This window comes from Paramisgurnus dabryanus, chromosome 12, assembly GCF_030506205.2.
Source record: "Paramisgurnus dabryanus chromosome 12, PD_genome_1.1, whole genome shotgun sequence".
NCBI classification, from domain to species: domain Eukaryota; kingdom Metazoa; phylum Chordata; class Actinopteri; order Cypriniformes; family Cobitidae; genus Paramisgurnus; species Paramisgurnus dabryanus.
Window position 1 is genome coordinate 21,060,191 of NC_133348.1, and position 14,790 is coordinate 21,074,980.

A 14,790-nucleotide genomic window follows, 5' to 3' on the forward strand; every position below is an offset into this window, starting at 1 on the left:
CAGATTCCATATGAACTCAACTACAAGTAAAACCCCCGGCCAAACACGCATGTGCATACCTTGAGGATCATATCACCAGGTAGCAGTCTACCATCCCGAGCAATGACCCCCTCTCTGTAGATGTCTTGAATGAGGATGCGGACAAGAGGCGTCTCATTACCCCCAACAATGCTGATAGCCAGTGGTTCACAGGGATCTGCTCTGGTGATCTTAATACTGGTGAGCTCTCCATCAGGGATTAGATGATGAAGCTGAGGTAATGCAAATACTGTACGAGACAGAGAGAGAGAGAGAGAGAGAGAGAGAGTCTCAGTGAGGTCCATCACTATCTGGAGATTCATGGGGTGCCATACAAACAACGTGTGTGCTGTAAAGAGGACATCTGTTCAGACAAAACCAGAGCCAAACATGACTTCATATATAAAAAAGGAAAAACTGTGAATAAAGAAAATAGGGAAGAAAACAATAAATGTCATTGGAGCCTCTCAAACAAAACGAAACAATGAAGGCTTGAAACAAAGAAACAGGTCTTTCAGTGAGAAAAAACTAATTTCAAACCTTATTAATCTGAGGAAATGAACCAAAACTAAAGCATAAATCTGCAGCCATAGAGTTGGAGTTGTTACAGAAAGTAATAGTTGAAGTGTTCAGACCGAGGGGCAACCTTCTGTCTCTCTGATGAAGCCAATACGGACGTGACTTAGACTGCAAATCATCGACTGGCCGCTAGAGGCAGGCTCCAAAAGGGAGTTAATTCCTATAGACCTCAATGTTAAAATGCCAAACTTTACAGTAGAAAATAATATGTTTACAGTCTGGTACAAAAAGTGTTATTGGTCTATGTAGATAATTTTGTAAGGTAGGTGATTTTTTTGTAACTTTTTTGTTTAAATTATATTGAAGGAACAGTATGTAGGATTGTGGTCAAAACTGGTACTGCAATCACAAAACTTGTGGCAAAAACTGGTACTGCAATCTCACAACTGGTGGCCAATACACAACATGACAACATAAATGTCAGTTGAGGGCTGCAACTCCACTTTTTAAATGACAATATCCTGGCCGGACCACTGTTGTGAGTGATATAAGTATTTGAAATGAAAATGATTTCTTAATGTCTAGTGACATATCAGGGCCATTTTATGATTAATTGATACAAACTTCTTACATACTGTTCCTTTAAGACTTAAAGTTCTGCATAATTAAGGGCGTGGCCACTTGAGTGACGGGTGAACTTCCACTGCTGTCACTCATAGACTGTAAAAACATATTTACAACGCCCATTCGCTCTCTTCCAGTGGTGAAAAGTGAAGCCGCCAGTGTCCCGATAAGGGACTGACATCTTGGGTCTTAAGTCTCCATCGTAGCGATTTTGGGACGAGTCCTGCACAGTAGTGAGCAGGAAGTAAAGCCGGAAAATCAAGGCCCCGCCCTCACAGAATGTGCATAATATATCACAAGCACACGCTGCACTGTTTCTATGGTTCTACTACAGAACAACCCATTATGTCTGTGTGAAATTATATTAATTATAGAAATTTAGATATTAAATTTAAAGCTCCAATCTTCTCAGTCCTCCGAAGATCCAGAGAAAAAGTCTGTTGGTGCTTTAGTGACTATACTTCGCTCGGCTCAGATAGCTCTCAATCACAGCTGTCAATCATGACGTCAAACCACCTTTTTTATAGCATTAAATAACTAACTTAAAACAAACTTATTTTTAAAACAAACACTTGAATTTACATCAGCGTGATAAAACTACAGTAAATTACAGAAACCAGCTTCGGAAAAAAGATATTTGAAGTGTAATTCAATTGTTTAGTTGGTCTCAAGTACCATTGAATAACATGGGGGAGGCGGGGCTTATGACCTATACTAGTACCAGTATGGGGGACAATCGAGACATTTTGGCTTTACTTTTCAGGACTTGTGTGGCACGCTTACTGTCACTTTCAGCAACCAGCCACCTCAGCTTCACCCACATCCCGCCTCTTTACACATTTTTGGTTATCCACGAGTGATGCGCGGTGACACACGGCCGCGATGACAGGCACCACCTACTTAAGGTTCATAAAAGCTCTTCACAAACCTATGGGTGACGTCTCGGACACTACGTCCATTTTTTATTACAGTCTATGATCCAGAACTGAAGTGTTACAAATATTATGAATGACTTATAAATTAATAAAGGTTGGTTAAGGTTAGGTAAGTAGCAGATACCTGTAAATAGTACCTTGAAATCAGTTTAAAGTAAACTGCCATAGAAAAGTGATGTTAGCTCTGTAGTAAGAACCAGCCTTATTTCTTTATAGATACATACCACTTACCACTGGGTTTGATATCGAATGCAATAAAAACTGTACATTTAAGATTAAGATAAGCATTGAAATACTTCAACAAATATGTGCACAAACATATTTGTTCTGGGTGAAAGAACTACCGCACCTGCGTCTTTGACCGATGTGTTTAAGACTAAAGCTGTATTTGGTTACAATCTGTGATTTCTCATTTTTATCTAACCATCGTTTCTCAATTGCTCTTTCATATCGCCATGTTCTCCACAATCTACCCTTTCTCTCTTTAAAGTCAATATTTTCTCATCTGTTCTGATTGCTTGCAGGGAAAAAGAAAGTGAAGCTCATTACTACAGCAACCTGAGGGTGTTACATAACACACAAGCGCACACACTTAGATCCTTCTTTAACCCCCTCACTCATTTTCAATCTCTCAAACCCATTTCACCTTCTCTGAACACTTCACTTCTCTCTCTCTCTTTGACATGCCTTGTCAGGCTCCATCTGCATTATTAAAGGACCATATGCTACTGTGGTGCTGAGCGGACCCAACCAGCCAGTCACCTTCTGACACATACTCTCTCTTTCATTTTCTATCTGCTGATAATGTTTTAGCATGTTATTGAATGAATGACAATAGATGTCAGGACATTTAAAGTTCAATCTTATCATGTTTTGATTTTATGTTCTGTGCAATATAACATTAGCAGAGGGATTTAAACATCAATATAGGTTCTTACTGTCAACTGTCATCTTTCCCCCTATAATACAGAGGTATCTTTAATTTAGACTTTAACTTAAATCTCAAATAGCATGCATGGTCTCTTATTTACCTCTGCTGAATTAAACTAGAATTAAGTAGGCTATTATAAGTCTTTATAAGATACCATAAAGCATAAAAACAGCACAGTGACACTTCTTCTAAGCTGGTGTGTCACCTGGTTTTAGGTTGGTTTTGCTCATCATCCAAACCAGATGAAAACCAGTTTGCCCAGACAAGATTAACAGCATGGTTTTTAAAGCAAGATGCAAAAACGGTTTCCAAAATTTTCATAAGCACTCACCCTCTGGTGGTATGTTGGCATTTCTGAGGTTATCTCTCTCTTCTGTGGTCTCATTGACCACTGTTGTCCCACTCTTAGTCCTCCTCAGGACGCTGAATGCTCGATTCAAACGCCGGAAAGAGCGGCTACGCACCGATGTCCGGTCAAAGTTACGATCTGCAAATGAAACATGAAGAGAGCAAGTGAGAGAGAAGTACACTTATCTGCCTAAACCTGCCTGGACATGTCTCTCACAAACTCCACTTACCCTTACAGCCAATCACAGACTAGTTAACACACAGGAGCCAATCAGAGACATGTTAACACACGGCAGCCAATCAGACTAGCCCTATGTTGTGGTGTTCTAGCCTAGGTTGGTGGTGTTGATATTGAAATCACTGCATCTGTGATGAACCGCTGCACCTGCCGGTGTCATGGGCAAACACCTGTGCTGTCCATTGTACACTGCAGTAAGATTAAAACTTTGTCCTATGCTGTTTTCTATAAACCTGAATCAGCACAGAATGGTGCAGGCCACTTTTCTGCATGTCTGTGTAACTTGAAACACTGTTTAAGAAAGTTGCAAATAACTTTATCTGCTAACACTAACCCTAAAAATACGTATCTGCGAAAACATCTAAAAAAGCTGTATTATGCATGCCATGCATGAGCTGCCTTAATTTAAAAATACCTTGTACTGACACATCTTAAAATATATCAGTACCGTTGTTTTGTCTTAAGATGCACATATTGTTTGTAAAAAACTACTTAAATGCCCTAATATAACTAAGGCCTATAGGATTAATCAAAACCCTAGTCTGGGAGACCACCACATAGACATATAGATATATAACACTATTATACTAGTCTGTATACCACTGGCGGTACCACTTTTAGCATAGCTTAGCACAATCCATTGAATCTGATTAGACCATTAGCATTGCGCTCAAAAATAACCAAAGTGTTCCGATATTTCTCCTATTTAAAACGACTCTTCTGTAGTTACATTGTGTACTAAGACCGACGGAAAATTAAAAGTTGTGATTTTCTAAGCTGATATGGCTAGGAACTATACTCTCATTCTGGCACAATAATCAAGGACTTTGCTGCCGTACCATGGCTGCAGCAGGCGTAATGATTTTACACAGTGCCTGAAAATAGTCTCATTGGTAACTTTCAATAGCAGTGGACTATTTTCGGGCACTGAGTAATATCATTGCACTTCCTGCATCCATGATGCTGCATATTTTGTGCCCATTCTCTTGAATTCATGTTTCCAGGGGATGTCAGACAAAGCAACCCATCTAAGTTGCTTTGTGGAGGTCAGGAACAGGTCTCATAAAGTATTCATATGGCATATGTGAATTTATCCTACTCTCCTGCTTCTTGTTTCTTTAACAGCAATAACAATTGAGTGTTTCAGTTTAGCCATAAAACCTTTCAGATGAACAATTTAATTTATTTTTGTATTAAATTACATAAATGGTGCATAGAGGGAAATTTCTACAATAGTATCAAGGAGACTATATATATATATATATATATATATATATATATATATATATATATATATATATATATATATATATATATATATATGTATGTATATGTATATATGTATATGTATGTATATATATATAAAATTAACATGTCATTATATAATAAACATTTTTTCTTCGAAATTAATTCGGGGAGGGCAATTTATCTCTACAGAGCATCTAATATAATTTGATCTTCATATTAAATATGTATATTTGTTCAAAGTCATGACTATTAAGTATTTATATATGAATTAAGAGTACATTTGCATACAGATACAGCTAAACTAGGGTGACCATACATGTCATATTTTTCATTACTGGTAGAGAAAACACACTAGTGCACAAATACACAAACACACACACATAATGTGTGCACTCACACTCACTCTTCCTTGAACTGCGTGCTGCCAGGCTTGTGGTGCTTCCGGATTGGCTGTTGTCTTCCACACTGGGCTCGTAGGCGGGGTTAACCAATCCGGGCTCATCTGACAGGAGAGCGAGAGCAGAGGAGGGGCAGCCCTCTCCGGGCAGGGCAGCCACGGTAAGCTCTGAGGTGCTATCCGTACAATCTTCCTCCTGAGATCGCCGTTTCCTCTCCGCTGAGAGACCATAGTGTGACGCTCCTTTACACCTGTAAGACCACACACATGCGTATACAACTAGGTCAGCAAGATATATTACTACCATACAATGAACGTGTCATCATCTCTTTGCACCATTATTAGTGCAAAGTCACAGAAAGGACACTGAATATAATCACACTGATAAAAGAGAGTGTTTTTGGACTGGATCCATGTAGACTTGATTCATTTACAGTAGATATGCACTGCTACATCACTGTACGTGCGTACTGTTGTTTCGCTGATGTGTTAAGTGTTTGCGGTAAGGCTAGATTTGATAACCAACGAACAAACACGTTTCGCCCTGGGAAGCGAATACAAGAGCAGAATATAAAATATAAAAACCTCACTTTTGAAATTTGATGCTCGGCTTTACAAAACTAATCTGTCTGTTTAGGACTTTATTGTCCTCCCACACACTTATATTTAAATTCAAGATAATTTTTTAATGCCACTCTGGTATGCTTAAACACATATTAGATATATTACCAATTAACCATCAGAATACGGTAAGAAACATGGTGGTCCATAGTATATAAGTCCAAATGTAAAGTCTGATATAACCATTGGTAAGATAAAATCCAGGCAATTTTCTTAATTACACTATTTAAAATAAACCTGAACCTAATTTCAGCTCTAGGATGTGAGATGGCCCATGCAGGACTTGGCTAGACAGTTTGGTGTGGTTGCCAGGGTGGGTCAAAGTCATAACTGGGTGGTTGAATTCATTGGTCAATTTCATCAGGATTGGGGAAAAGTGGCACAGTGGTTGCAAAAACACAATTAAATCAACTCATGTGACACTAAACTGAACGGTGCTACTACAGCATAACAAACACTGTGGCAGACATCTCTCTCCGGGCCAGCTATAAAGGGATAAATCAATGGATGGACACATGCAGACAAAAATGTGTACAGTACCAAGAGATATACCATGCCCCTAGGACCTGGTTTAAAATAAAGCATTTTGTCTTAGTATTTATGCCTGTCATACCATACACCAGAGAAGAGAGAAAGAGAATAAAGGCTTGGGATTGACACCGGCCGTATATCTCACTTACTGCTGAGCACTGATCGGAGTACCTCAGGTGTGCAAACTCAATAAAGTCCCTAAAGAACGAGGGCCGCTTTCTCTCGGGTTCCTTTACAGGGCAGGTGAAAAACCGAAAATCCTGTTGGGAACCTGAAGAAAGGCAATAACTTCACACTGGTCGATCAACGGCGTGTCAATATGAAATTACACCTTTGGAGTTTTCTGTGATGAAAAACACCACTCGCATATCACCCCACCTAACCCTGGTATTGAAATACGATTCTGCAGCCTAATGACACAACCGCCCACTGAGGTAATACAATGGAATGATGACACACAGAAAGAAGGATAGATAAATGGACGGAGAGACAGACACATGAATGGACAAATTGACTGAGACAGATAAATAACCAGAATGGCGGATGGATAGACAGACAGACAGACATATCTCTCATTTATGGATTAAGGTATGGATGGAGTAAGACAGACACGTGGACAGACAGACAAGCAATTAAGAGAAACATGAATGAACAAATGGACGAACTGACAGAGACAGACACATGAATGGACGAACAGACTGAGACAGATGAATGATCAGACGGGTGGATGAATGAACAGACAGTCAGATCTCTCATTTATGGTTTGCGGTATGGATGGAGTACGACAGACGAGTAATTAAGATACAGTAGGAAGATTAGCTGAGTAATTTACTGCTAACTGGTCAGAACTATATAGCAAATTACAGGCACTCTTGCCCTCCTCTATTGGGCAGCGTAACTGCCGGCTGTAGCCATCAAAAGCAATTACAGTGATTACCTGAGAGTATAACATCATCTCCTTATGTTATATAACAGAGGGAATCCATGGAGACAAAGCAACAATTTAATGTACTTCTGGTTTTATTCCCTATAGGGACAATGGTGCAGTGTATAGTATACTGTATACAGTATGTACAGTATGTAAAAAAGAGAGCTAGAAACAAAAGCAAAGATCAGACACAATGGTCTTGTCTGTTTCTTCTTTAAGGGGCTTAGACAGATGTTCATTAAAATAGGCTTTCCTGGTAAAGATAAAGTAACAATCTGCTGTCTGAAGCTATAAGCCATGTCTTTGTTCGCCTGAGAATCTGAAACCACAGATAAAACCTACAGACACAGTAACACCAAAGCAAAGGTTGTTGTGTAGCCAAACCACATTTTATCATCAATGTTGGCATGTTTCATTCACCTTGCCCCCTATTTCCTTATGCATTTTCTCTCTTTATCATTATATCTCTTCCTCACCAACACACAGACAGGCAACCATATGGATGGGCAGCAGGGCACAAAGCAGCACACAGAGAGAGATTAACAAATCTCATGCACGTTTCCATCTCTCTCCCCAATTATTATTTAATTCGATCATTTCCCTGGACACCGAACCCAGACTCCTATGGTTTTCTTCACGTACTTCCAACAAATCTTCTTCACTTCTACAGTGAGCCATCTAAGGAATATGATTAAATAATCTAATTTGCCTGCAAACTGTTTGAATGTCAAAAACATGTTGCAAAGCATCACAGTGTCAAACCTGCACCATAGACAACGCTTGAGAGGTGCTCTAAAACCGCAGTACAGAATTTTGGGTAATCTACACCTTTATTACCATACGTATTTTACTTCACTATCTACAGTAGCCACACTGTACTGTATAAAAATGTGTTGGTTCAACTTAGTTGCCTTAAAGAGCACCTATTTAATTGTTAAAAACAACGTTATTTTGTGAATTTGGTATACAAATGATAAGAGATGTTACAATGTATCTGCATAGTTTATGGTTAAAAAACTATACCGTACATTTTTGTACGAAACGCACAGATTTGAAAACCTCTGTGTCCCTGATTGGCCAGCTAATCTATAAGTTGTGATTTGCCTGAATACCTCTGACGTCAGCCGGAAACGTGACGCTCCTTACCATGTTTAAAAGATTAAATTGCTAACAGGAGTAAACTTACAGGCTACAAGTCTTAAGCGGGAGGAATTATGATAATGTCGGTCTTGTCTGCATCATCAATCCCAGGAAGTAAACTGTTGCCTACAATCCGTGTGTTTGTTGTAGTCCAAGAAAAGAGATTTACGTTGGAGACGATAACTCACGCCATCGTTTACTTTGGGGTATGTACCTTTTGCATATCGTTAATGTACTAACACACACTTACACACCAAAGGAAATTTAAAAACGTGAATCGGACAAGAGGTGCTCTTTAAAATTTTGAGTTAATTCAACTTAAAAATATTTGTTGACTCAAAAACTAGGTAACTTACTTTTTAAGTTAAACCAACTTGTTTTACAGTGCGTCTTTATGTAAAATCAACTCTTTACAAAAAGATTCATTAGTTAACATAAGTTAATGTATTAACTAACATGAACAAACCATGATTAATACATTTGTTACAGTATTTATTAATCTTTGTTAATGTTCGTTAATAGAAATAAAGCTTCTATAAAGCTAATTGTTCGTTCATATTAGTTCGCAGTGCATTAACTAACGTTAACAAGATTTTAAGAAAGTATTAGTAATTGTTGAAATTAACATTAACAAAGATTAATAAATGCTGTATAAATGCAGTGCATTATTAGTTTGTGTTAACTAATGTTAACCTTATTTTAAAGTGTTACCGAAAATACTATGTTGTAGGTCTCTTCATAATGAAGTCATTCATCTATATTTGACTTCTTTATTAACTTCTGTTGGTATGTGTGTTTCTCCTACAGTATTTGCTGTGGTTTTAGCCCATATAATTGTTGGCGAAACGCACATGAAATGCGCATAAATGCAACTAACAGCCCTTTTACTGCTATTATGTGCTGTTATTACCTTTAATGCAATGTTAGTGCATAATACTACTTTTAATCTTTGTACGACACCATGTGTAAGTTTTAAAGCATGCAGTGTCAAATACAATAATCCATTCCTCACTCCATACATATTAAAGTGCTATCTTACAGACATAAGAGGTATACTCCATCCCTTCCCCCTGAATCCTCTGTAGCTACGTTGCTAATCCAGACACATGCAGTAGGATAATCACACAGCATGCGATCAGTACTCTTCTAGTTGTCCGCACACACACACACACACACACACACACACAAACACACAAACACACTCATACTGCAGCATTTAAAGAGGCATTGCATTTTCAAGCCAGAGACTTTAGTTGTTCGACAGACAGCTTTGCAACGCAACGCTGCACCAGCACAAAATGCATTTCTGACAAAACTGCAGCACTTTTAGTTTCAATTGACATCTGAAAACTGCAGGATATTGTGTTTATCCCCGCCTGCACTCACCTCACAGCTGATATAGTGGATGTGATAGTTTCAGATCGAGAAATAAAGAATAAACCAGTTATCAAGCGCCGTCTTTCATTTGGTATCAAACTCTTTGAGGTGCTTTCCCAGACAGGGATAAACCAGCACTATGCCTTAGTTTGATATAACTAGTTTTAACAAACATGCCTTACTAAAAACATTACTTTTTGAGGCAAAACAAAGGGCACTAATGTATTTTAAGATATGTCAGTGCAAGTTGTTTTCAGTTTGGACAGCTCTTACATTTATTTTAGTCTAGGACTGGTATAATCCCTGTCTGGGAAACCGCCCCTTTATTGGCTACTTTATAGGGTGAAGAGAGAAGAGAAACACATTATGGGAAAGTGTTGATATTGGATCCATCTGATCTCTTTAATTAGTCTAACACAGAGGCAGAGATAAATGTGCAAATAAATACACACTAATCTTTGTGCGGTTTGTTAAATGAGGTGTCTTTCTCCCTATCTGTGCATAATCTGCTGATGGGACTGAAGATCAGTGCATCAGTGCAGTAAGAGGAAGATATGACGGGATTAAGAAAAGTAATAATCTTACGGAGCAGTAGACCAGAGAGGGAGGGAGATGGAGACACAGATCTGCTATTTGGATCTTAGTGGTAAGTAATTCACTGTCTGGAGGATTATACACTCTTAGAGAGATATAGCAAGAAAAGTAAACTCATTTTTGTGAAATGTTTTTAAATCCCCCAGCTTACAACCTGTTATACTTCTATGACCTTGGTGACCTTTTAAACTTTAAAACCTGCGTTTACGCCCTGACTGCCATTTTAATTAATCTGGATAGCGGATTAAAGCATAATGTGAATCAGTTAAAGGTGCCGTGTGTAATTTCAGAGTCTCTATGTGATGTTTTTTAATATGCTTTACGACAAGCCATGTGCAAAGTCATCATTCAACACCATTGCTAAGTATTTTCTCCATAAAATCCTACATCACAAAACATGTGACATGTAACCAATCAACACAGCTGAACAGTAGTGGAGCAGTAGTTTGAGCTATAGATATGTGTGGGTGCCGCATAGATTCAGCTCTGAAATGAAAAAATATGTGCTCCAAACGCACAATTTGCGTATATGCATTGTGTGATGCAAACTTAGCATGTACATATGTTTTGCATTGAGATGATACTTGAGGCTCGATGTGCTGCGGTGATATGTGAATTCGTTGTTGCATCGCTTACACACAACCATGCTCTTATCGATGCTTCCATCCGTTCGTTTTTTTATAAAAGAATTTCCCATCCACGGGGCCAACCAAAGCGATCTCATCAGCTTCTTCGTTCATGTTCAATGTGGTTTGTTGTAGTCTGAAGTCTTGAACTCTAGTTGGTGCTCCAGTATAATCGGTCCGCCGAAACTCATCCAATGAGAAATGTTACGCGGTGCAAAAATAAGTGCGATTAAAATGCGTTAAAAATGTTTAACGCGTTATTTTTTGTGTAATTAATTAATCTTAATTAACGCGTTAAAGTCCCGGCCCTATATATATATATATATTTTTGCATCGCGTAACATTTCTCATTGGATGAGTTTCGGCGGACCGATTATACTGGAGCACCAACTAGAGTTCAAGACTTCAGACTACAACAAACCACAATGAACATGAACGAAGAAGCTGATGAGATCGCTTTGGTTGGCTGAGTGGATGGGAAATTCTTTTATAAAAAATGAACGGATGGAAGCATCGATAAGAGCATGGTTGTGTGTAAGCTATGCAACAAGGAATTCACATATCACCGCAGCACATCGAGCCTCAAGTATATATATATATATATATATATATATATATATATATATATATATATATATATATATATATATATATATATATATATACGGTATCTATGGCCTGAGCTGGTGCGTTTGAGTGGAGATGATGACTAATTCACATATTCATATCAATGGTCTGAGTTGGTGCGACTGAGAAGAGGCAAGGGCTAATTTAAATATTCATAGATATTAAATACTAAAGTAGATACTAAAGATACTAAATTTATAGATAGTAAATGAGGAATGGGTGTAGAGTTATTTTCAAGCTGTTTTAAAGCATAAAGAAATTACTGTCGCAGGAAACACTTTTACATATGCTATTATGATGCTCAAAGATGAGTTTTAAGTGATACAAATTTTGACATGAGTAATTACACGAGTAAGTATGGTGGCACAAAATAAAACTTTTGTTTGGAGCCATAGGAATGAATGTGGCTAGGCTAAATGCTAACACAGTCACGAGACGCTGTACAAAGATTAAAAGTGCATGCATTGAATAAAGATAGGTATGTATTAATTCATCTAATTTGAGGTAAGAACATAGTAAAATATTGAAAAACACTGTAGTTTTCCTTTAACTCTTAACCTAAGATACTAACCCTGACCCTATAGTTTATAATGAACAACAACTTGACAGCCAATGATCACCATGGATTTTGTTAATGCAGATGTGACATTATGCTACAGTAAGTCACAGATCAAGGCGCAGTATTTACACAGTCTCTGCAAATTATCCTGGGATGAGAGGAAGTTATTCAACATTGACACGCAGTAAACAGGAAAACTGGTGATGATAGTGTATCTCATTAAGGACTGATTGCTCATCACACATATTATTGCATCCTGGAGTGTGCGACATAGACACACCCAGAGAGATATCTGATTGAAATGATTCATCAAAAGAGAAAAATAACTCATTAAAGAGTTAAAATAGAGTCAAACCACTGCTGCTGAGGTGACTCCAGGGTTGCTAAAAATAAAAAAATAAAAAAATCCCTCCCATGCACACACTGACACCTTGAACAGGTTCTCCCATACTTTCCCTCATCCTATGAAACAGTATCATGTGACCTACTCAGCCGACCAATGACGTCACACTGGCAGCCTGCAAGGACAGTTATCTCTCTCTCCTTCTGTCTCTCTCCTTTACTGTTTTCTGTGATATATCCCTTCTCTTTTATTGTTTATTTATATCTTCTCTCTACACTTTTTTTACATTAACACTCCTCCCCCCATTTCTCTCTGATGAGAGCAGCAGGATGAAGACAGCAGCAGATTTATGTTCATCCCTCTATCCCCCACCAGCCCCCCACCGCCAACCGAGCGACCGCATTGACTTTATTTCTCTCTCTCTCTCTCTTTCTCTCTGTGGAATCGGGGCAGTGATCTGCTTTAGTTATCCAGTGTGTGCACGGCAACACAGGGTATGGGATGAAGTTAACATTGAGACCTTTTTCATTTGACAATTAGATACAACTGACCCATTCCCAAGTGGGCACAAACAGGCCCAACATGCCAAACAGTTCTTAGATTCAGTTTGACCTCTGCATGTGCTCCATTCATGTGCTGTGCTATTGTGTGGCTGCACAAATTCATTCACAGCTAGCCAAGGACAGCCGTGACAAAACTCTGTAAATGAATTATACAGGTAACATGCCTTGGTTCCCTGAGTCGATGTATGTGAGGTATGTGTGCGTACCCGTGCAGTGCATGAGTGTGCACGTGCCTGCTTTATACCGATGGTTTGCGGGATAAAATATACATCTGCTTAAACCGCGTGTGTGTGTATTCACACTTTATCTTCACTTGAGCAGCTCTGTCTGGCCTAGTTTTCCAGAAATCTTCACATATGTGGTCTTCAAAGCCTATAGCACTGTGACATAAAGAGATCTTGCATCACTGCTTATGCTTTTATAAATGCATCATTTGTATTCAGACAGGGAACCAGATAATGGGGTTTTTTTTTCAGATTTTTGACCAAAGTGGATTTTGTTTAGTGCAACTTCCAATAAATGTATTTATATCTTCCATAGTTGAAAAAGTACTGTAGGCAGATTAATCATTCTGAAATGTTTATATTTCATGAGTACAATTTAGAGTTTCAACCTTCTTTCACATTTTTTTAATAACTTTTCCCACAGTTTGGGATTTGAACCCGGCACTCCTTGTACCCGCAACAAATACGGAATATGTTTTTGGCTGTTTTTACAGTATTGGAGGAGTATTTAAAATCGTTTATTCCTGCTGTATTTTCCATGCAAATAGAAACTGTTTTCTGTTTCTTGCTCATATACTGTAGGTTAAACTGCTTAGCTCTTTCCCAGAATGCAAAGCAGGGACAGGGCTGCCAGTGCAGGTGCAAATCCAGCCCTGAGCTCAGGTGCTGAGCAGGGAAAGATCTCTGCCAACTTTCTGTCTCAGATGCAGCTAAAGTGTTGAATTAGCAACAGCTTTTTTGCTCTTCCTGCTCCTCATCATCATTAACCTGATAAGAAAGGCAAGAGGACGCAGAGCAACTGCAGAAAAGAGTGAAAACGTACAGCAATCTGTAAGTCTTGCTAAACTACTCAAAGACAGTACAGTGTTTTACTCCCTGCTAAGAGTGTGGTATCTTATTATTTACCCATAGTGAGTAATGTTCCTGTAGCTCAAATGGTACAGCATCACATTAGCAATACAAAAGGTCATGGGTTTGAGCCCCAGGAAATGGAAATACTACTACTGCCATTTTGGATAAAAGTGTAAAAAGAGTGAAAATGTTATAGAGAAAGAGAAAGTGATAAAATATATATACTTCATAATGTTAGTAAATAAATGAACTAAAGTAAGCATACAAATATTTTAATTATATTTAAAGGAACTGTATGTAAGAAATTTATATCAATTAATCATTAAATGGCCCTGAAATGTCACTAGACATTAAGAAATAATTTTCATTTCAAATACTTATATCACTGACAACAGTGGTATAACCAGGATATTATCATTGAAAAAGTGGAGTTGCAGCCCTCAACTGATGTTTATGTTGTCGTTTTGTATATTGGCCACCAGCTGTGTGATTGCAGTACCAGCTTTAGCCACATGTTTTGTGATTGCAATACCAGTTTTGGCCACAA

The 14,790-nt window shown here is 38.3% G+C and overlaps 1 protein-coding gene across 4 annotated transcripts in view; it reads right to left on the reverse strand.

Annotated features, from left to right (window-relative positions):
- lnx1 (ligand of numb-protein X 1) overlaps positions 1-14,790 on the reverse strand; it is a 44,292-nt gene that overhangs the window by 11,902 nt on the left and 17,600 nt on the right. For 2 of the 4 annotated variants that reach the window (XM_065257147.2, XM_065257149.2), the window contains 3 exons: positions 5,265-5,509; positions 3,359-3,514; positions 60-268 (listed from right to left, as the gene is read on the reverse strand). In XM_065257147.2, the coding sequence (XP_065113219.1) occupies positions 60-268; positions 3,359-3,514; positions 5,265-5,509 (610 nt within the window). Of the gene's footprint in view, positions 1-59; positions 269-3,358; positions 3,515-5,258; positions 5,510-14,790 lie in introns of all 4 variants that reach the window. The other 2 variants (XM_065257146.2, XM_065257148.2) reach the window with 1 other exon arrangement.